The sequence below is a fragment of the Sturnira hondurensis genome, unplaced genomic scaffold (assembly GCF_014824575.4).
Source record: "Sturnira hondurensis isolate 20B ecotype Veracruz unplaced genomic scaffold, ASM1482457v3 Scaffold0020670, whole genome shotgun sequence".
Taxonomy (NCBI): Eukaryota; Metazoa; Chordata; class Mammalia; order Chiroptera; family Phyllostomidae; genus Sturnira; species Sturnira hondurensis.
Genome location: NW_028093301.1, coordinates 301,526 through 325,337, shown reverse-complemented (window position 1 = coordinate 325,337; position 23,812 = coordinate 301,526). Strand labels below are relative to the sequence as shown.

General features: G+C 39.3%; 3 protein-coding genes across 7 annotated transcripts in view; 1 reads left to right on the top strand and 2 right to left on the bottom strand.

Moving 5' to 3' along the window:
• ULK2 (unc-51 like autophagy activating kinase 2) overlaps nt 1-23,812 on the bottom strand; it is a 119,785-nt gene that overhangs the window by 44,932 nt on the left and 51,041 nt on the right. For all 5 annotated transcript variants that reach the window (XR_005064197.1, XM_037030358.1, XM_037030359.1 and 2 more), the window contains 2 exons: nt 23,381-23,441; nt 1,849-1,986 (listed from right to left, as the gene is read on the bottom strand). Coding sequence is in view for 4 of the 5 variants with exons in the window: in XM_037030358.1 (XP_036886253.1) it covers nt 1,849-1,986; nt 23,381-23,441 (199 nt within the window). In the remaining variant the exon portion in view is untranslated. The remainder of the gene's footprint in view (nt 1-1,848; nt 1,987-23,380; nt 23,442-23,812) is intronic.
• On the bottom strand, nt 7,257-10,445 carry LOC118976093 (14-3-3 protein gamma-like). Its single transcript, XM_037030357.1, has 2 exons — nt 9,860-10,445; nt 7,257-7,756 (listed from the first exon to the last, which is right to left on the bottom strand). The coding sequence occupies exons 1-2, from the start codon at nt 10,173-10,175 to the stop codon at nt 7,257-7,259; spliced, it is 816 nt and encodes a 271-aa protein (XP_036886252.1). The 5' UTR covers nt 10,176-10,445.
• LOC118976096 (glutathione S-transferase A4-like) lies at nt 18,153-18,881 on the top strand. Its single transcript, XM_037030363.1, has one exon. The coding sequence runs from the start codon at nt 18,198-18,200 to the stop codon at nt 18,867-18,869; it is 672 nt and encodes a 223-aa protein (XP_036886258.1). The 5' UTR covers nt 18,153-18,197; the 3' UTR covers nt 18,870-18,881.

The window sequence follows — 23,812 nt, the reverse complement described above, 5'->3', positions numbered from 1 at the left end:
ATTTCAAATTGTCTGATTAATGGTTTTCCTGGTCAAAATAACTTTTGTTTAACATAACTGAAACTATGGGAACTTTCGTATTTTCCTGGTTACCTTTGTATTGATTTTTTCTGCTTAACTGATCATGCTGTACACCTGTAAATGTTAATCTATGCCAAAAATGAAAATATAAAAAATCAGCTTGTACTTGCAATAAACGGAACAGTGCTTCACCTGCCTTTGAGCTGTGTAGTTGCCTGTTACCCAGCGCCGACGCCTACTCTCACCTGAGGACCCTTAGATGGGCTGCGGCTGGACCGCGGCACTGTTACACAGATCAGCCATTTTCAATTTTGGGAGTCTTAGGGTCCCCATTACATTTAAATTGCTGAAGATCTCGGGGAGGTTTTGTTCATGCAACTTATGTCTATTGAAACCTGAGAAACTTTTGTAATTATCAATTCATTAAAAGTAAGCTTATTACATGTAACATAATTATGAAAAATAATTGTATCTTCCAAAATAAAATAAATTAGTGAGAAGAATGGTATTATTGTATAATTTTGCAAATCTCTAATGCCTGGCCAAATAGGTGACAAATGGATGCTCATAACCATTTCTACACTCAATCTGTTACACCACATGAAGTACATGAAGGAAACCATACTTACACAAAAACTTAACTGGAAAGGGGAGGGATAGTTTGGTAGTCTTTTCAGATACTTTTCTTTGATACTAGATCAAAACTCAGCAAGTGGCCATTTCTAAAAGACTAGTCATAGTGTGGAGTCTGAAACCACCTCAGGGAAATTATGTGTACTCTGTTACATTAAATTCTGATCTCTGGCAAAGTATCTTGTCCTTGGAATAAATCTTTCATCCATGCATGAGTACTTTTAAATGTGGTCATTTGAAAAATATTGGTTGACTGAATTATGCAGATATTCCAAATGTTGACACATTATACAATATCAAAAAGTCACATTCATATCAAAATACCACCACCAGTCAACAGAAATGGCTGTCAGTACATACCAGAAGCTGTAAAGTTTACAGTGGTGGATGGAAGTTTTCCAAAATTCTAATTTTTACCCAAGGGCTGATATTAATGTAACTTGTTTTCTTCTCCTTTAAAAAATTTTTTTAAATTTCTTTTTAGAGAGAGGGAAATGAAGGGGGAGAGAGAGAGGGAAACATCAATCAATTGCCTCTTATGTGTGCCTTGAACAGGGACCAGCCCACAATCCAGGCATATGCCTCAACCAGGAGTGGAACCAGAGACCTTTTGGTTTGCAGGACAATGCCCAACCCACTAAGCCATACCAGTCCGGGCTATGTCACTTGTTTTTTCTGAAATGACAGACTTAGTTTGTTTTTGACAAACTGGGTGCCAACTACTCATAATCACAGTTTTGTTCTTTCAAGTAAAAATGGTGTTCCATGAAAAAAGTGACTCATTGATCTTGCAACTAAAACAATCTTACAAGTGCTTTTTCTTAAAATAACTACTCCAATGTGCAACAAAAGTGATTTATGTCAGCATTTACTGAAGATTTTCAAAGAAAAACAGTAATTTTTACTGCTGCTTTAATTCCTTGGTACTGCAAGTGTGTGATGGCAAAGAACACAGAGACTAATAACAGTGCAGTCGAGTGCCACTAACTTGATGCATTTTAAGGTGCCAGCAGTTTCCCATCATTGCTGAACTAGATTTTCAGGTTGAACAATGGCTGTTTTGTAGTTTAGTTGTAATTTTGAAGTGGTTATGGAAGGTTCCAAATACTGTGTTTACCCATATCACCATCTTGACCTGAACCCCCAAAATTTTTAATAGAAGAAAAATGAGAAAGTTTTAAACTTCCAGCTTACCTGAGAGAACCATGTGGATTTGTGCCAGAGTTGGCAGTAGATGTGAGATTCTGCTCTATGCGCTGATAATTCTTTATCTGAGTAGGAACTGGAATTGGTGCTGTTTCACTGTGAGGTGACACAGTAGCCGGACACTGCCTGCAACCATAATTTGTTAAAAAAGAAAGAAATCCAAGTGAGACCACTTTTCTTTCATTTGACCCATTGGTGACACTTAGAGGAAAATTTTAGAGGATGCCAAACAATCACTTCTGTATGTAATTAGAAAATTACCATCTTATAAAAATATATAAAGCAAAAAAAATCTCATTTTCATTTATGGAACTCTCTTGGCATTCCTATGAAGACTAAAAATTATAACAAGAATTGGAAAAACATTCCTCTAAAACAAGAAAAGTAGGTAGGCAAAACTCAGTTTCATCAACTCACATTCTGCTATTAATTATTATGTGAGAGAAAAATAGTATTTCTAGGAAAATAGGCAGGGTAAATGAACGGGAAGTTCAGGAGCAAAGATAACCCAACTGTTTATAAAAGTTATGAATGCAGTATGCATACCCAAGAACCCTGACTTTATGAAGATAGAAAGTACACTGTGTAACTCAAAGCAGAAATGATTTGAGCTCCAAATTTTTAAATGTTAGTATTTGATTTCTTAATAGCCTCTTTCCTTGATTTTCATAAATTCAGAAATAGTATGTCCTCAGATGACTTTCAATGCAATTTACAATGTACCTCGAAACATCAGGAACAATACAAGGCCTTAACAAAAATGACTTATTTCATTCTTCTACCCTTTATAATTCTAAAAAAGCCACACAAATCTCCCACTTTCTCCCAATTACATTATAAATATAAAGATTATCTAGTTATCCAAACAAAACTATGATTATCTATTACAGTGTCACTTTAGAACTTTTTAAACCATCAGTTTTTTATATTTAAGTCAAAAGAAAATTTCATCTGTAGCAGAGATGTTAGTTGCTTTCCCAATAGCCACTCATCCATTCTCCCTTACTATCAGAACTCAAATTTTATGGAAGGCAGTAATTTTCCCAGTTAAATTACGACATACCCCGGACTTCCTTGTAACCCTGAGTAATCAGAGGTCTTTCTTGGTCAATAAGATATAAGGCCAGGGTGTCCAACCTTTTGGCGTCTCTGAGCCACACTAGAAGAAGAGTTGTCTGAGGCCGCACATTAAATGCACAAACACTAAAGAAAACTGAGCCAAAAAAAGGTTTTAAGTAAATTTACAATTTTGTGTTGGGCCGCATTCATAGCCATCCTGGGCTACACACGACCCGCGGGTTGGACACTACAGGTAAGTCTTTTATCCATTCTTCCTCCTACCCAAAGTGTGGGCATGTTTGCTGAAGCTTTAGCAGCTATCTTGGAGCCACAAAGAAAAGGCCAAAAAATTAGAGAAAACTTCCTTGAGCCACAGAAAAGGCAACAACTATTTATCTTGACTTTTCTTCAACAAAAGCTTTAGTGTTCAACAACACTATAGTCAGGACCCTGTTGTTTATAGTCAAGTGGAATTCCTGGCTAATACACCATTCAAAATAGTTCTCACTATTTTTCACTACTTCATTCTATTATCTTTTAAATACAATGATTTATTTATATTTTTAATATCTATACATCTGATTGTAAAGTTTACCTATAATCTAAAAGCAGAAAAAAACACTTCTGCTTCTCAAAACTAAACAGCTTTACAAAACTTTACTAAACAACTCTAGAGTCTGCAACCCAGTGCACATACAGGCTAACAGTCCAAGTTGCTCAAGAACAGAATAACTAACCCAGTCATTGAGCAGCAGCAGGTGAATGAACAAATGCCATCTTTCTACTGTCTCAGTTTAGTAAGTACATAATAAGATAGTGAAGCAAGTACATCTGGACATTTGTTTAAAGATTTTTTATTTATTTTTCTTTAGAGGGGAAGGGAAGGAGAGAGGGAGAGAAATATCAATGTATGGTTGCCTCTGGTGTGTCCCCTGTCGGGAACTGGTCTGTAACCCAGGCATGTGCCCTGACTGGGAATTGAATGGCGATCGTCTGGTTTGCAGGCCCTTGCTCAATCCACTGAGCTACACCAGCCAGGTGGACATTTTTATTTTTAAATATTTTACTGAATTTATTAGGGTGACATTGGTTAATGAAATTATATTGGTTTCAAGCGTGCAGTTCAATAATAGTATCATCTTGTATGATCATCACCCAAAGTCAAGTCTCCTTCCGGCACCATTTAGCTTCCCTTTACCCTGTTCTAACTGTCCCACCCTCCTTTCCCTCTAGTAATCACCATAGTGTTGTCTGTGTGTATGAGGATTTGTTTTTTCTTCTGCTTAATCCCATCACCCTTTTCACCCAGCCCTCAATCCCCCACCCCCATCCTCTCTGACAGCTGCCAGTCTATTCTCTATATTTATTAGCCTGTTTCTATTTTGTTCATTAGATTCCACCTATAAGTGAGATCATATGATACTTGTCTTTCACTGGCTAGCTTATTTCACCTATCACAATACTCTCCAAGTCCATCCATGCTATTGCAAAATGCAAGATTTCCTTCTTTTTTATAGCCACATAGTATTCCATTGTGTAAATGTACCACAGCTGGTTTTTTCCCCCCAGATCTATAAGTTTATTTTCTCAATGTATGACAGCTACATAATGACTCACATTCAGGATATTCCATCTCTGATGAAAACTGCTAAGAATGGTCCGTTTGTGAAATAATTCCTTAGAGAAACACGGAGTTGGAAAAATAATCACTGATTAGACCTTAAAAACAGTTCACTGCATAACATGACAAAAAGCACAAAGGCTCATTCAGAGAACATAGTCAATGTTCTCCTACACTATAATAGTTATAATTTCACCATGACAAACACCAGACATTAAGATTAAACTAACACTTCTTCTGCTCCCCCCTTTTAAAAACAAAATATATAACTGCATGTCACTATAGCAATATCCCAAACAGATCAATTTGTTATAATCACTATTTGTAGAGTAAACTTTACCCCCCCAAAAAATTAAATTAAAAAAAGTTTTAAAAATTTGAAGGCTTGATTTTTTATCATAATACCTACAGTATAAGTTAATAAATTTCAAGTTCCTGTATAGAAATACAACACTAGCATGCACAATATTGTATCAATAGAGTAATGGAGGAGTAATCATTTCACCAGAGACAGTATCATAGGCAAGTACATTTCTTTAAAAATAAAGAAAAGAAAAGGAATCATTCAACCTGCTTAAATATCAAGTCTACCTTCCCTCTTCATTTTTAGCTCTCAGGTATGATTTTTTCTTGCATTATTCTAAAGAGCAGCCAGAGCCAAAGCTGAATTTTTTAAAAAATATGTAGGTTTTGTAATTCCAGTAAATCATTTCCAAACACTATAAGGACACAACACCGCTCACTGGACATGAAGATAAATTAAGGAAAGCACCCTCCCACCCCCACAATCTTCCCCCTTCCATGGCATTGACTTTACGGCCCTGTAATGGTAAAAGAGCTGTAAAGCTTTCTTCTATTGGTTCCTCTGGTTGGGTCTGGTTAACTTGGACTTCTGCTCTAGCATGGGAAGGGGATCTTCTAAGGAAAGTCATGTTGGATAAACAGTGCAATGTTAGAGAGTATCATTACCATTCTATCTTCACTGTAACTTGGATCCTGGATTCATTTTGTAACTGTAATCTCAATTTTGATATTAGTAAAATGCAAGTGTCAGTTTTCCTCAATCATCACTTACACTTCTCCTTGCCTAAACAAGACAAAGAAAACAAGTCTGGTGTCACTACCTATCTTGGGAATTCACACCATTACTAGCCTTATAAAAAAGGCTGCCCACACATGCAACAGGTCATGTTTTCAGACAGTTATCCAAAATGAGAATGAAAGACTGAGGCTAACTGAAGACAAATTTGTGAAAATAGCAATGTAGTTTCCTTCAATTCTAACACGTGCAATAACTGCACAAGAAATTAATCTCTGACTTCTACACATTTGTTAAAGAGAAAAGTCTATACAGAAAAAGTTTTGGTCAAATAGGAGTTAAGTATTTACTATCTGATAACAATTATAGTTGGTTTTCCTGGAACAAATGGGAAAAGTGTTTTCAGGGAGGAAACGCCAATACGCAAGGCTGCCAAATCGGACAGAATGTCTGTGGATGGAGCTCTTCCTTTTGGGTTGTTCTACCAGTCTGCTTCTGGCACCTGAATTTTCACACACTGCAACACAGACTTCCTCAAAATGATCTACAACACAACAGCTTTTCAACCAACTGAGTGGCATCAGGATAAGGCACAGTGGGGAAGACTCAAATGAGGAGTGATGCAGCAGTGTGATCCCTGAGGAAGGAGCTGTGGCAGTTTATGAATCAGGACTTCTCTGAAATGATCAATACAATAAATGACATACAGACCTGAATTTTCTCTATTTTTGTGCTGTTTAATGTTTCTATTAAAGTGGTTAATAATTTTTGTGGTGGATTTAAGTTAAAAGAAAAGAAAGACAAAAACCCCACAGCCACATGCCAAGCACCTATTAACCAAAACCTAAAGTGGCTTTGATGCTCCTCAGGCAAGGCTTTGGCCTAGGAGAGAGAGAGAAAGAACTTGGATAAGGCTGAAAAGGGATGTGAAGCCAAAATAACTAGCAAAGAAGAATACAGTAAATGGCTTGATGCTACATATGGCTATAATGTAGAAATACTGCAAACTGCAATTTAATGTTAATACTGTCAGCTAATCAGAAACTTCAGAAAACTAGCAGGGCCTAAACCATGATGATGAATATACCTATGTTCCAAGTCTGTCAAGTTTGGGATTTAAACTATTTCATATCTGGTAGATTACACCCTGAAAAAAATGCACAGCTAAAACAGATAAATAGAAATTAAGACAAGAGCATATGTACATAAAAATCCTTCCTGGAACCACAGAACTTATTGAATGAGGGCCATTCCACTGAAGTTTTCTTTTCATCTTAAGATCCTATTATTTAGCAATAAGTTAAATTAAAGACAGACAGCTCCACTTGCATTATTCTACAGAACAGTCCATATGCGGGTGTGAGGCTGCTATTCCAATATCAGCACAGCTAGCCTGACTTTCCACTAGTGGTATTTTGGCAAAAATGTCAGAGGCAGAGAGAGCAGGTCATGGGTTTCTCCCTAGGAAGGTTATCCCTCCCTTTCTCTCCCACACCCGACCCTCAATTCATGGGAAAAAAAAATAAAGACTTCAGTAGTAGCATCAGCGTGCCCTGCCAGTCCACCTGGAGGGGCGCGGGGGGTGGGGGNAAAAATGTCAGAGGCAGAGAGAGCAGGTCATGGGTTTCTCCCTAGGAAGGTTATCCCTCCCTTTCTCTCCCACACCCGACCCTCAATTCATGGGAAAAAAATAAAGACTTCAGTAGTAGCATCAGCGTGCCCTGCCAGTCCACCTGGAGTGGGGGGGGGGGGCGCAGGGGGAGGGAAGCTTAATTGTTGGCTTGTCCAGAGCGTTAGGTTGTCACAGAGGAGCTGCATGATGAAAGTGGAGTCCTTGCAGGAGTCCTCATTGAGAGTGTTGAGCTCGGCAATGGCATTGTGAAAGGGGGTCTTGGCCAAGTGGCACACTAGCTCTGGGGCATTCTGGATCTCGTAGTAGAAAACAAAGTAGTTAAAAGCCAGGTCCAAACTCATGAGATGAGTAGGCTGCATGTGCTCCTTGCTGATCTCATTGGTTTTGTTACTGGCCTTCTCAGATGATTCCCCAAGTGTCACACTTTTCTCTCCAGTGGTTACTTCAGCCAGGTAGCAGTCATAGTTCCCTTTGATCTTCAGATAAACCACTTTGCTCTCATACTGGATCTCATTGCAATTCTTTTTTTTTAAGTTTTTATTTATTTTATAAAGGACACATGGACAGTAACTAAGGTGGGGGTGGAAATGGGAGGAAGGTGGTGAGCACTGGGGGGCCAGGACTGGGAATATAAGACAGAAAACTGTACTTGAACAAGAACTAAATAAAAATTAAAATTTTTTAAAATAAAATTTTTATTTATTTTTTAAAATATATTTTATTGATTATGCTATTACAGTTGTCCCATTTTCCCCCTTCATTCCCCTCCACCGTGCACACTCCCTCCCCTCATTTCCCCCCTTTAGTTCATGACTATGTGTCACAAGTTCTTTAGTTTCTACATTTCCCATGTTATTCTTGCCCTTCCCGCTGTCTGTTTTCTACCTACCATCTATGTTGTTTATTCTCTCTGTACCTTCTTCCCCCCTTTCTCATCCTCCCACTCCCCTGTTGTTAACCCTCCTTGTGATCTCCATTTCTATGGTTCTGCTCCTGAACTAGCTGTCCGCTTAGTTTGCTTTTGTTTTAGGTGTGGTTGTTAATAATTGTGAGTATGCTGTCCTTTCACTGTTCACATTTTCTATCTTCTTTTTCTTAAATAAGTCCCTTTAACATTTTGGTGATGATGAACTCCTTGAACTTGACCTTATCTGAGAAGTGTTTATCTGCCCTTCCATTCTAAATGAAAGCTTTGCTGGATAGAGCAATCTTGGATGTAGGTCTTTGGATTTCATGACTTGGAATACTTCTTCCCAGCCCCTTCTTGCCTGTAAGGTCTCTTTTGAGAAATCAGCTGACAGTTTGATGGGAAATCCTTTGTAGGTGACTATCCTCTTATCTCTTGATACTTCTAGAATTCTCTCCTTCATTTTAATCTTGGCTAATGTAATTATGATGTGCCTTGGTGTGTTCCTCCTTGGGTCTACCTTCATTGGGACTCTCTTGAGCTTCCTGGACTTCCTGGACATTTATTTCCTTTGACAGATTGGGGAAGTAGGAAATAGTTTCTCCTTTATTATGTGTTCAAATAACTTCTCAACTTGTTTCTATTCCTCTTCCCCTTGTGGTACTCCTATAATTCGGATGTTGGAACGTTTCAAGATGTCCTGGAGGTTCCTAAGCCTCTCCTCATTTTTTTTTTTTTGAATTCTTGTTTCTTCATTCTTTTCTGTTTGGTTGTTTCTTTCTTCCTCTGGTCCACTCCATTGATAAGAGTCCCAGTTTTGTTTCCATCACTATTGGTTCCCTGTGCATTTTGCTTCATTTCACTTAGCCTAGCCTTCATTTTTTCATCTAATTTGCAACTAAAATCAACCAGTTCAGTGAGTATCCTGATCACCAGTGTTTTGATCTGTGCATCTGATAGGTTGGCTATCTCTTGGTTGCTTAGAATTATTGGCTCTGGGGCTTTGAGCTGTTCTGCTTGAGCCATAATGTTTTGGTCTGTTTGCGCCTGTTAGGTATGAGGGGAGAAAACTTAGGTGTTCACCGGGGCTGGTCAGCCCAGTCCCTGGGTTGTGACTGGGGTCAGTGTCAGAGAGGGGGTAATAGCATTTGTTGGGCGCTCTCTTAGAAATCAGTCCCCTCTGCCACTTCCCACGAGCAAATTGGGCCCTTCTGGTGTTGGTTCTGGGTAGGTGGGCTTGTGTTTATTTTAGGGCCCTGTAGGTCTCCCCAGTGAACTCTCCTGTGAGGCTGGGAGCCTCTCCCAGCACCTCAGCCCCCGAATGTTTTCCAATTGGTGCTTTTAGGCTTTATTTCCCGTCACTGGGGCCCTGGGTTGTAGTCTGTCTCACTGACCGTTTTTAAAACTGCCTGGTTTCTCTGCGCGCAAATGTGGGTCCACAGTCAACCAACCAGCTGCCTTGGGAGCCTCACTGGGTTTCTGTCTGTGCCTGACCACCCAGGTTGCCAATCACTGCCTCCTCCTGCCGGGAGCCCTCTCCACTGCTGCTGACTCTGCCACTCTTACCAGTCTGGATGAATGGTTTGTTCTTGTTGGAGTCCAGTACAGTTAACTTTTCTGTCTGTTTGGTTGTGTTTTTCTTTGTCTTTAAATTTGGTTGTGCAAGGAGGCACAGTGTTTCCACCTATGCCTCCATCTTGGCCAGAAGTCATTGCAATTCTTGATCAGGTAGAGTTATCCAGCAGCTCAGCACATCCTGACACACCACTTTCAACTCCTTCTCTATTTTCTCATAGTAAGCATGGACCATCGCTATCATCTTCTCATTACTGTCTGCAGAAGTCTTCTGCTCAATGCTACTAATGACCCTCCAAGAAGAACAGCGTGCCCCAACTACATTCTTGTAGGCCACAGACCGAAGGTTTCTTTCTTCACTGGACAGTAGCTCATTTGGCTCTGTTATGTTCTTCATGGCTGCAATCATGTCATTGTAGTGCTCTCCCTGCTCCGCCAGCCAAGCTTTCTGCATCAGCTGCTCCAGGTCCACCATCTTCATGGGCTGAGTCAGGCTGGGAGAGAAAACCAGGGAGGCCTGAAGGCTCTGAAGACAGCTGCGGCAAGGCAGGAGCCCATGTGCCAGAGAGACTGACCCACAAAGCGGGCAGCTGAGAAGACTAAGGCGGCGCTATGCCTGTGGCTGGAATTGTAACCAAGGAACCAGAAGTGAGGCAGCTGCCTGTACCACAGCTGTTTTACCAACTCATCTACTGATGGACACTTGGGCTCTTTCCAGATCTTGGCTATTATAAATAGCACTGCAATGAACATAAGGGTGCATATGTTCTTTTGAATTAGTGATTGGGTTTCTTCAGATATATTCCCAGAAGTGGAATCACTGGGTCACAATGTAGTTCCATTTTTCATTTTTTGAGGAAACGCCTTACTGTTCTCCACAGTGGCTGCACCAGTCTGCATTCCCACCAACAGTGCATGTAGGTTTCCTTTTCTCCATGTACTTGCCAACACTTGTTTGTTGATTTATTGACAATAGCCACTCTAACAGGTGTGAGGTGATAGCTGATTGTGGTTTTTACTTGAATCTCTCTGATGATTAGTGATGTTAAGCATCTTTTAATTAGGATTTTTTTAACTTATACATTTTCAGGTTCTAAAATCTTCCTGTTAATCACCAAAGGGAAATTAAGAAGCTGTATAAAGATACCCTAAGATCTAAACTTAGCAACCCCATAATTCAAGGCATCTGTCTCAGGGAATCCCAAGCAACCAACTGGCTTCTCTAATAACTCTGGTTCCTCCCTTTCCAGAATATCATGAGATGAACAGCCATGGGCGGGGGTTCTGTAATGTCTCAGTTAATGAACAGCACCTTTGAGTAGCCTTGCTCAGTCTAAAAAGTCTTCCCTGGACAAATCCCCAGAGTTTCAGCTATCAAAGACCACTGCAGTTACTTTTCTGTCTAGCTCTACATTAACACAACATTTAACCATTACCCAACTCCCTTGCCCAACATGAGGAGAGGGAAGGCCTATCTATGTAAGCCCTGAGTCTCCAGGTGGTCCTCACTTCCAGTAGGTCCTATAGTTCAAGGATTCTCTATGTGAAAAGTCATCTTTGGCCAACATGGAATACCAGGAAAACTGAGCCGTCTATTGAAAGTGTAACACAATCATATGTCGTTCTATCTGCTCTCACAAATGCTAAGGGAAACAAAAATGCAAATGGACAAATAAAAGACAAGGTGATTCCATGACAGTGTCTTCAAATCCATAACCTTTACAACAGCAGATTCCCAATTGTCCCTCTTCATTTTAGAAAGACTCCATGGAAAAAAAAAACCCCAAGGGGTTAAGTGATCAAGATGGCAGTAATACAGCTGGAATGTAACACCAAAAACAGAGAGAAGAGGGAAGGATCTATGCATTGAGAGTTCCCAGGAAGCCCAATCTCTGCCACCAAGTGCCAAGCCAGAGCTGTCAGCTCATGCTCACAGGGCTGTGGCTAAGGGAATAGGAGCAAAAGAGAAGTAACTGCGTAGGCTGGTATACAAGCCCATAGCTTCAGGTGAAAAGCAGGTGACAGATCCAGTAAATAAGGGGCTAGTGTCTCTAGAAAGGCCATAAACATAGGAATCCACTAGAGATGACTCACGGTAACGCACCCTGTGTTGTACATACATTTGGCCTCCATCAAAATTCTTATATCCTAAAACTAAAAACAAAAGGTGGGGAGGGAGAATAACAAAAACAAAAATTTTTAATTGTTTAATTACAAAAATTCTGACCCTGGCTGGTGTAGTTCAGTGAATTGAGTAATGGCCTATGAACCAAAGGATCGCTAGTTCAATTCCTAGTCATGGCATATGCAGGTTGCGGGCCAGGTCCTCAGTGGGGGCACATGTGTGCGAGAGGCAACCACACATTGATGTTTCTCTCCCTCTTTCCCCCTCCTTTCCCCTCTCTAAAAATAAATAAATAAAATATAAAAGGATTCTGATATCCTAACTCCTATGCCTGTGTCTACATTTTTGTCTGTATGCACAAGGAACAGATATTCCACTCCCTATACATACTGAAGGCTGTTGTATGGGTAGTGAAACACTTAGAAGTGTTTCTTTAGTTGAAAATGCACTTATTAGTGAAACAAGTTCAAGAATTATACTTTAGAAAGAGAAGCTGAACAAGGAGGTAAACGCAACTCAAGAAGAAAAAATGGCAGCAAATCAAAACTGAAAACCTGTAAATACGAGGCCTGTCTGGAAAAAGTCCAGCCATTGTTAATATAATGAGAACAGTGTACATGGCATGGATGTATCCTGGCAGCCAAAGAGAGTAGACTGGAATGCAAATGTGTGAACAATGACGACTTCACTGTACTAGTCAGTGGAGGCAGTAGGTGACATTGAGTGAGCATGTGTACCATGTGGCCATCACATTCAAAATGACTGAGCAAACAGAGCAATGAATCTAAATCGAATTTTGCATTAAGCCTGAACGTTCCTCTTTGGAAACTAGTCAGATGATTCAGAAGGCCACATCTATGGACAACTGATGTTTGGCAGCTTCATCACGACAATGAGCCCACTCACACATCTTATCTTGTGCAGAGGTTTTTGGTGAAACATCAAATCACCCAGGTAACTCTGTCCCACTACAGGCTAGACTTAGCACCCTGTGACTTCTGGCTTTTCCCAAAACTAAAATCACATTTGAAAGGAAAGAGATTTCAGACTGTCAATGACATTCAGGAAAAATACAATGGCATACCTGATGGCGATTAGGAGAACTGTGTGAGGTCCCAAGGTGCCTACTTTAAAGGGGACTGAGGCATCATATATAATTATCATACATAATTATATCCTTAGCTCTGGCTAGTGTAGCTCAGTGAACTGAGTGCCAGCCTGCGAATCAAGGGGTCACCGGTTCGATTCCCAGTCAGGGCACACGCCTGGGTATGTGGGCCAGGTTCCCAGTGGGGGAGGTGTATGAGAGGCAACCACACGCTGATGTTTCTCTCCTCTTCTTTCTCCCTCCCTTCCGCCCTCTAAAAATAAACTAAAATCTTTACAAATTTTTTAATTTTATAAAAATAAAATAAATAAATAAAATTAAAAAACTTATCCTCAAAGATAGGCAGAAAACAAGTCTTCACAAAATTTGCTAATCCTACTGGCTTCAAAACTGTGCATCAGGTACTCCAGGGTGCCTCTGCTACTCAAGGGGTGCCCTAGAGTGCATTACACTGTTTAAGTAAACATAAAGACACTCAGGACAAACTACCACTACTCTAAACTAAACTTACTATTAAGATCTTTGGGCAGAACTATGTAACAAATGCAACTGTTAGGTATTTTATTAGCATAGAAGCATCACTAAAAATTACTGAAACACTAGGGGAACTTCTAGCTTTATATATTTTACTGACAAACTACCACACAGTCCAAAATTCCTAGTCTCAATTTGAAGTTTTTCCTATTGCATTTTATTGTTTTTCCTGTTTAAAAAATTCCTTCACCTGGCTGGTGTAGCTCAGTGGACTGAGCGCAGGCGTGCGAAACAGACGATCGCGGTTCAATTCCCAGTCAGGGCACATTCCTGGGTTGCCGGCCAGTTCCCGGCAGGGGCCAGTTCCCAGCAGGGGATGCACAAGAAGCAACCATACATTAATGTTTCTCTTCCTCTCTCCTTCCCTCCCCCTCTAAAGATAAATAAAATATTTTTAAAAATTCCTTCAAAGTGCTGAAATGCACCAACACTATTAAGATGTTGTTACTGAGTTTTAAAGGGCATGTGGTAAGCTTCCTAAGTAACCTAGTAGGCTTATATTATATAGCTGGCATTCAGTGAGGAGAAAGGTCAGCAACATGGTCAGTAATGTCAAGAAGTGCAACTTTATAAACCTTTTTAGAAGACAAATGAAATGAAAACCTCAAGGGAAAAGGTACATTGAAATCACTGCCAATACAGCTAAGGTAAGAAAAGAGCCATTCAAATGGCTCACAAGTGTCTATCTTTTACACAATACTAAAAATTCATCCTATGCTCCTAGCTTAAGCAGTGCTTTCCTGTAAAAAGCAGACTAAATTTGTGCCTAGACAGACAAAGTACTGCAGGCCCAAAATCTCAGATGCCACGACTTTCAAGGGCTTTAGTTAATATCAATCAACATGTACATAGCTTTCCCTTAATAGATGCTATGAAGTAAAATTCTATATCCTGAATTATATTTTCCTAATATATTAAGGGAGATACAATTTGTATAAGGAGATATAAAACCTTAAAGACACCATGAAGAATAAGCGTTTCATCTACAGGAAACTATTTTAATTTTTCACACAGCATAATTTTAAATATTATTTTTTTAATATTTTATTCATTTATCTTTAGAGTGGAAAGGAAGGGGGAAATGAAATATCAATGTATGGTTTCCTCTTGTGTGTCCCCTGCTGGGAACCGGGAACTGGCCTGCAACCCAGGCATGTGCCCCAGCTGGGAATCAAACCACGATGCTCTGGTTCACAGGCCCATGCTCAACCCACTGAGCCACACCAGTCAGGGCTAAATATTATTTTTATATTTATGTTCTCAGTCGCACTTAATATCTTGTGGTAGAGTGTATGATTCTTTCCCCATAATATTCACTACATCTCTCTGGACCTACTTCTGCATCCCTGGTATACACCCTTGTCAACAGCTGAGAAGCAGGTTGGAAGCACAGCTCCTCTTTGGGACATGCTGTCCTCAAAGCAGAGAACAACAAACTGACAAGACCAGAAGTTTTCAGAGCCATTATGTAGTTCTGCCATCGTCTCTTTCCCCTCTCCATTGAGATCAGCATGTCCTAAATTCTTGTAGAGAATCTAAGTAAAAAAACACCAACAACCCCCACAAACTATGTTAGTGGACACACAATAAAGATCCAATCTGTGATATTAATAACAATAAAGAGGGGAGTATACTCCTATAATCTCATTAGAAGTAGAGTTTTTGTATGCAATTGAAATTATCAGTTCAAAATAGATTGTTATAACTTCAAGATGGTTTATGTAATTGCAAAGGTAACCACAAAGAATACATCTAAGAAATGTACAGAATAGAAATGAGAAGAGAATCCAGGTATGTCACCACAAAAGAATCAACACAACAACACTAAAGAAGGTAGTAAGAATGAAAGGGAGGGACAAAAAACCCCACAAGACAAAGAAGAGTAACAAATGACAATGAAAAATCTTTCCATATTAGGCTAAAAGTGAAAGGATGAAAAATGATATTCCATGCAAATGATAACCAAACAGAACTGAGGTGGCTATAGATAGATAGATAGATAGATAGATAGATATTATCTATAGATATTATCAATAGATAATATCAGAAAAAAATAGACTTTCAAACGCTGTTACAAGAGACAAAAATGACATTACTTAATAGTAAAAAGGTCAATTAATTAGGAAGATAAATATTATAAATATGCACTATAAATATTTATGCACCAAACATCACCACTCCAAAATATATAAAGCAAACATTGACAGATCTAAAGGAAGAAAATAGACAATTCTACAGTAATAATTGGATACTTCAAGTATCCCACTTTCCATAATGGATAAAACAACCAGACAAAAGACAAAAAAACCCACAGGCTTCAACAACACAGGCAAGTGAATCTAACAGACATATAGAACACTCCCACCAACAGAAACACAATGCATTCTTATCAAGTGCACCCAAAACATTCTCTAGGACAGATGACATGTTAGGCCACAAAACAAATCCTGACAAATTTTTAAAAATTCAAATCATAAAAAGTATCTTTTACAATCACAATGAATAGAAACTAGAAATTAACAACAATAGAAGAAAAATTAGAAAAACCCACAAATACATAGAAATTAAAAAGCACATTCTTAAACAACCAATAGATCAAAGAAGAAATCACAAAGAAACCAGAAAATATCTGGAGAACAATGAAACTGAAAAGACAACATATCAAAACTTATGGGACACAGTGAAAGTAGAACAAAGATAAAAGTTATCAGGCACTTCCTGGATTCCAGCCAAGATGGAGGCATAGGTAGACATACTGTGCCTCCTCGAACAACCAGGATTAAGGACAACAAAAATTTAGAAACAAAAAACAACCAGAACTGACAGAAAATTGAACTGTATGGAAGTCCGATAAGCATTCATCCAGACCAGTAAGAGGGGTGGAGAGGGGTCACAGCAGCAAAAAGCAGCAGCTGGCGGAACCCAGCGCACAGGCGGTAGTTGGCAGACCCTGGGTGGCAACAAGCAGACCCAGAGAGGGGTGCAAGGTGGCAGGCTAACCGTGGTCACACATTCCCATGAAAATAAACTAGGTGGGGACAGGGAACGAGACAGACCGCACAACCCAGGGCCCCAGTGCCAGGAAATGAAGCCTAAAAACACAGATGAAAACACCTGTTGGGGATGAGCTGCCAAGAGAGACTCCAAACTCACAGAAGAGTTCGATGGAGAGACCCACAGGGTCTTAGAATGTACATAAGCCCACTCATGCAGGAAGCAGCACCAGAAGGACCTAATTTGCTTGTGGGAAACAGCAGAAGGGACTGAAATCTGAGAGAGTGGAGCAAGCGCCACTGTACCCTCTCTGACCCTGCCCCCACACACACTGTCACAACCCAGCAACTGGGTTGACTTGCCCTGGTGAACACCTAAGGCTCAGCCCTCACTACATAACAGGCGTGACCAGACCCCTCCCCAAAAAATGTTTCAAAGGGAAGAACAGATCAAAGCCCCAGAGCCAATACTTTTAAGCAACCAAGACATAGCCAACCTATCAGATGCACAGTTCAAAAGACTGGTGATCAGGATGCTCACAGAACTGGTTGATTTTGGTCACAAATTAGATGAAAAAATGAAGGCTACACTAAGTGAAATGAAGCAAAATGCACACGGAACCAATAGTGATGGAAACAAAACTGGGACTCAAATCAATGGAATGGACCAGAAGGAAGAAAGAAACAACCAAACAGAAAAGAATGAAGAAATGAATTCAAAAACATGAGGAGAGGCTTAGGAACCTCCAGGACATCTTTAAACATTCCAACATCCTAATTATAGGGGTACCAGAAGGGAAAGAGGAACAGCAACAAGTGGAAAAATTATTTGAACAAATAATGAAGGAGAACTTCCCCAATCTGGCAAAGGAAATAGATTTCCAGGAAGTCCAGGAAGCTCAGAGAGTGCCAAAGAAGTTGGACCCAAGGAGGAACACACCTTGGTAAGGCAAATCATAATTACATTAGCCAAGATTAAAATGAAGGAGAGAATTCTAGAAGTATCAAGAGATAAGGGGACAGTCACCTACAAAGGAGTTCCCATCAGACTGTCAGCTGATTTCTCAAAAGAAACCTTCTAGGCAAGAAGGGGCTGGAAAGAAGTATTCCAAGTCATGAAATCCAAAGACATACATCCAAAATTGCTCTATCCAGCAAAGCTTTCACTTAGAATGGAAGGGCAGATAAACACTTCTCAGATAAGGTCAAGTTCAAGGAGTTCATCATCACCAAGCCCTTACTGTATGAAATGTTAAAGGGACTTATCTAAGAGAAAGAAGATAAAATATATGAACAGTGAAAGGACAGCAAACTCGCAGTTATTAACAACCACACCTAAAACAAAAGCAAACTAAGTGGACAGTTAGAACAGGAGAAGAGCCACAGAAACTATCGCATGGAGGGTTACCTACAGGGGAGTGGGAGGGGGAGAGAGGGAGAAAAATGTACAGAGAATAAGTAGCTTAGATGGTGGGTAGAAAATAGACAAGGGGGAGGCAAGAATAATATGGGGAATGTAGAAACTAAAGAATTTATGACATATGGACATGAACTAAAGGGGGGGAATGTGGGTGGGAGGGGTGTGCAGGGTAAAGGGGAATGAAGGGGGGAAATGGGTCAACTGTTATAGCATAATCAATAAAAATATTTTTAAAATAGTTATCAACACCCACATTAAAAAAAGGAGGTTCTCGTGGGATTCCGGTTGCCATTAGTGGATTCCAGAAAGCCTGAAAGACCATCATGGCAGAGAAGAAGCCCAAGCTCCACTATCCGAACGGGAGAGGCCAGATGGAAACCGTAAGATGGGTTTTAGCTGCCGCTGGAGTTGAGTTTGATGAAGAATTTTTAGAAACAAAAGAGCAGTTGCAGAAGCTGCAGGATGGTAACCACCTGCTGTTCCAGCAAGTGCCAATGGCTGAAATTGACGGGATGAAGCTGGTGCAGACCCAAAGCATTCTCCACTACATAGCGGACAAGCACAACCTCTTCAGCAAGGATCTCAAGGAGAGAACCCTGATTGACATGTATGTGGAAGGGACACTGGACCTGCTGGAACTGATTATCATGCACCCTTTCCTAAAACTAGACGATCAGCAAAAGGAAGTGGTTAGCATGGCCCAGAAGGCCATCCTTCGGTACTTTCCCGTGTTTGAAAAGGTCCTAAGGGAGCACGGACAGAGGTTCCTCGTTGGTAATCAGCTGAGCCTTGAGGACGTGGTTCTCCTCCAGACCATTCTGGCCCTGGAGGAGAAAATTCCCAATATCCTGTCATCATTTCCTCACCTGCAGGAGTACACAGTGAAGATGAGTAATATCCCTACTATTAGAAAATTCCTTGAATCTGGCAGCAAAAAGAAGCCTCCTCCTGATGAGATCTACGTGAGAACCATCCACAACATCTTTATGCTGTAAAGCAACACAGGCGTCTGTGAGTGAGAACCCTAGAGATTGCAGTGTCCACAGTAGTATCTTGATGCCAGGCTGCCGTGACCCCAGCTCTGTCATGGTGCTCTGTATAGTGGTTTCTAAGTTGGGTCTTTCATGTCAAGGAGGTCTCTTCTAGAAATGCTGACATTTTTTTGTGTGTCCAGTGAATAATATTATGGACCTGTTTCTGTAAACCTTTTTGGAGAGGCTGGCATTAAATTAGATCTGATCTGAACTCACTTCCTGACAACAGGGGTGGGCAGGACCTCCTGTTCTCCCCTGAGCTTCTTTTCTCCTGTCCTTAGCCCATTCTAAGCCCCATCTGGTCTCTTCCTCGTGTTTAGTGTCTAGTAACAACAGAATATCTAGTGACTATCCTCTGAGGTATTATAAATCCATGGTAGTAATGAATGCAGTTGATATAAGCCAAAATAAAGACTTACAAATCAAAAAAAAAAAAGAATGTTCTCAAAACAACATACCTTAACCCTCCAAAGAACCAGAAAAAGAACAAACTTAATTCAAAGCTAGCAGAATGAAGAAAATATAAAAATTAGAGCAGAGATAGACAAAACTGAAAAAATAGAAAAATATTAAAAAATCAAAGAATTTGAAAGTTGGTATTTTTAGAAATCCAACTAAATTGGCAAAACTTCAGCTAGATTAACTAAGAACAAAAGGGAGAAGGGTCAAAATAAAAAGTGAAAGAAGGTAATGGGGGTTAAAGATTTTAGCCATAGTTGATATGCTAAGTGACTAATGCATATGAAAAGCTGTTATTCCAGGAACTGGGATGATTGACTCCAAGAGGTGACAAGGAATTCAACCTTCCTACCTCAGAGGGTCTGCAAGCCATTGAGATGGTATCTGAGCCACTGTGGTCCAGGGAGGGAACACCAGAGATGCAGATAAATAATTGTTGATCAACAGATGAAGAAGTAATAGAAAAATCACTGCAAGACTGCAACTCTTATCCAATTAACCTTTTTCCCAAACCTTTTACCTACCCTTCTATCCAATTAATCTTTTCCTAAACCCCTTACCCACTCTTTCTTCTCCTTATAAAAAGGTCAGCTTGATATGAGATGGGAGACAGTTTTTAAGGGTACATAACCAGCTGTCTTCTCAGACTACCAGCATCTAAATAAAATAAGCATAAAGATTCAATCCTTGTCTCTATTCACTGGTTCTGATGGTGACAGGCAGCATGAATGCTGACTTTTCCGGTTTCAATTAGGGACATTACAATGAATGCCACAAATAAGAAATGAGTAAAAACAACTGATTACCAACAAACTGGATAACCTAAAAGAATGGATAAATTCCTACAAACACACAACCTATCAAAACTAGATCATGGTGATTTATACGGATTATTTAAATAATTAACACCAACACTTCTCAAACTCTTCCAAAGAGTTAAAAGGGGCAGTCCCAACCCATTTACACTCCCAAGAGTTCAGCATTACCCAATTTCAAAACTAGACATAGATACTACAAGAAAGGAACACTATAGAACAATATCCCCAAATGAAATCTGATGTAAAAATCCTTTAAAAAAATACTAGCAAACCAAATTCAACAGCACATTAAAAGGATCATACACCATGGCCAAATGGGACTTCTAACACCACCTTAACAAAATGAAGGATAAAAACCACACAATCACACCTCAACTGATTCAGAAACAGCATTTGACAAAATCCAATACCTTTTCATGATAAAAACATCCAACAAACTAGGAAGAGAAGGAAATTATCTTAACATAATAAAAGCCAAATATGAAAAGCTAACATCAAACACAATAGGGAAAACTTTAAAGTCTTTCCTCTGTCATCCAGAACAAGACAAGAATGCCCATTCTTACCACTTCTCTTCAACACAGAATTCCTAGGAAGAGCAATTAGGTAAGAAGAAGAAATAAAAGGCATTCAAATTAGAAGGGAGAAATAAAATTATCTGTGTCCACATATAACATGATCTTAAATGTAGAAAACCCTAAAGAATTTTCATACACAAAAAATACATAATTTATATAAAACCATTTTTAACAGTTCACAAATTCAGCAAAGTTGCAGTACAAAATCACACAGAAATCAGTTGTGTTTCCATACACTAACAATGAACAATACAAAAAAGGAAATCAAGAAAACAATCCCATTTACAATAGTATCAAAAAGAATAAAATACATCTAACCAAGAAGGTGAAAGATTTGTATGTTGAAAACTACAAAATACTGCTGAAAGAAATTAAAGACATCCCTTACTATAGATCGAAGACTTAACATTGTTAAGATGTCAGTATTGCCCAAAGTGCAATCCCTATCAAAATCCCAATGGCATTTTTTTAGGCTAGAAAAATCTATCCTAAAAATCATGTGAAATCAGGGAACCCTGAACAGTAAAAACAATCTTGGCAACAAAGAACAAAATTGGAGGTATCACATGTCCTGATTTCAAAACATATTACTAAGCTACAATAATCAAAACTGCATGGTACTGGCATAGAGACAGACTTAAAGACCAATGGAATAGACATCCCAGACACACAAAGTCTTGCATCTTCAACAAGGGTGCCAACTCCACCTAATAGGAAAAGGGCAGTCTCTTCAGCAAATGTTGCTGGAAAAAGTAGATATACATATGGAAAAGAATGAAGTTGGAGCCTTACCTTACACCATACTAAAAAGTTAACTAGCCCTGGCTGGCGTAGCTCAGTGGATTGAGCACAGACCTGTGAAGCAAAGAGTCGCCGGTTCGATTCCCAGTCAAGGCACATGCCTAGGTTGCAGGCTAGGTCCCCAGTAGGGGCCACAGGAGAGGAAACCACACATTGATGTTTCTCTCCCACTCTTTCTCTTTCTCATCCCCTCTCTCTAAAAATAAATAAATAAAATATTTTTAAAAATAAATTTTAAAAAAAGTTAACAAAAAATGAATTAAAAATCTAAACATAAGACTCAAAAGTCTTATCTCCTAGAAGAAAACATAAGAGAAAAATCTTCATGCCTAATCACTGAATTAGGCAATGATTCTTAGATATGGATACCAAAAACACAGGTAACCAAACAAACAAACAAAAAATAGACAAATGGGACTACATTAAATTTTAGAACTTCTGTGCTCAAAGGATGCCTCAATAAAATGAAAAGACAGTAATCACAAATGGGAGAAAATATTTGTAAATTGCATATCTGATAAAGGGTTAAGATCTAATATATATAAAGAACTCCTACAACCCAATAACAAAAAATAACCTGATTAAAAAATGGGCAAAAGACTTGAATAGACAATTTTGCCTGCAGATGATATACAAATGGCCAACAAGTATATGAAAAAATGCTCAAAACCACTAATAATTAGAGAAATGCAAATCATAATGGCAATGAGGTATCACCTCCCACCCATTAAGATGGCTATTAAAAAAATACCTATAATTGCCCTGGCTGGTGTAGCTCAGTGGTCTGAGTGCTGGCTTGAGAACTGAAAGGTCTCTAGTTCAATTTCCAGTGAGGGCACATGCCTGGGTTGCAGGCAAGGTGCCCAGTTACAGGCATGCAAGTGGCAACCGATCGATGCAGTATCTCTTGCACACTGGCGTTTCTCTCTCTCCTTCTCCTTCCCTTCTCCTCTCTCTAAAAACAAATAAATATATCTTTATAAAAATGGCTATTACTTTTAAAAAACAGAGAATAACAAATGTTTGCAAGGTTGTAGAGAAACTGGAACCCTCGTACACTGTTAGTAGGAATATAAAAAATGGTGCATACACTATGGAAAATTGTATGGTATCTCCTAAAAAATTAGAAATGGAAGTATCATATGATCTACTAGCCCCACTTTTGAATATATATCCAAAAGAACTAAAAGCGGGGTCTTGAATGGATAGATATTTGCACATTCACATTCATAGCAACATTACTCACAATAGCCCAGAGGCAGAAGCATTCTAATTGTCTACTGACAGATGAAGAGATAAGTAAAATGTGGTATATTCATACAATGGAGTATTATTTGGCCTTGAAAAGGAAATTCTGAGATGTGCTGCAATATGGACAAACCTTGAGAACACTGTACTGACTGAACTAAGCCAGTCACAAAAAGACAAATATTATCTGATTCCATTTATATGAGGTTCTATAAAGCAGTCATACTCATGGAAACAGAAAGTAGAATAGTGGTTACCAGTGCCTGCAGAAAGGGAAGTGCCTGCAGAAGTGCCTGTATTGTTACACAATGAGACTGAGTTTCAGTTTTGAAGATGAAACAGTTCTGGAGAGCTTTTGCAGAGCATTGAATATACTTTGCTGAACTGTAAACTTAAAAATGGTTAAGGCAGCAGATTTTATGTGTGTTTACCATAAATTTTCTTTAAAAATGATCAATCAAGAAACAAAATAATTTCAGAATCAAGAACATACAAAGTTCTTTAATTTTACTCACAAAAAACCTGAAAATATAAAAAAACCCTTTTAGTTAATTATATGTAAACATACCCTCCACACACCAAGAACTCATTCGAAGCTCGTCTGCCACCAGTTCCTACTGGCATATCATCTAAAGGGGAAAGAGAATAATATAGTCATTTTAGTTCACCATCTACTTAAACGTAAATTGTTCTTACATGATTATTAGTGTGGACAAAAAAGGGGCCACGTTCTCAACCTGACAAGCTCAGGAGAGACCTACATGACAGCCTAACCAACTCAAGAGACCTGAAGTAACAACTCAAGAGTCTGAAATGAAAATTTCCCAACTAAAAGCAAGTCATGGCAGGTAGTCAGGTCCTAGGCCAGCATCTTCCCTAAGGTCAGTCTTTACCTTACTTGGGCCTATCTATTGTCTTTTTGAATCTGTAACAGGCCTTCAGAAAGTCAGAGTAATTCCCTTCCCATACCCCTCAGGGTACAAGCTCCCACCAGAGCAGG

Coding starts and splice junctions, on each gene's coding strand:
- LOC118976093 (XM_037030357.1), bottom strand. CDS start 10,175: ATGAAGATGGTGGACCTGGAGCAGCTGATGCAGAAAGCTTGGCTGGCG. Junction 7,757..9,859: donor TCAGGATGTGCTGAGCTGCT/GGATAACTCTAC, acceptor TCCTTTATAAAA/TAAATAAAAACTTAAAAAAA.
- LOC118976096 (XM_037030363.1), top strand. CDS start 18,198: ATGGCAGAGAAGAAGCCCAAGCTCCACTATCCGAACGGGAGAGGCCAG.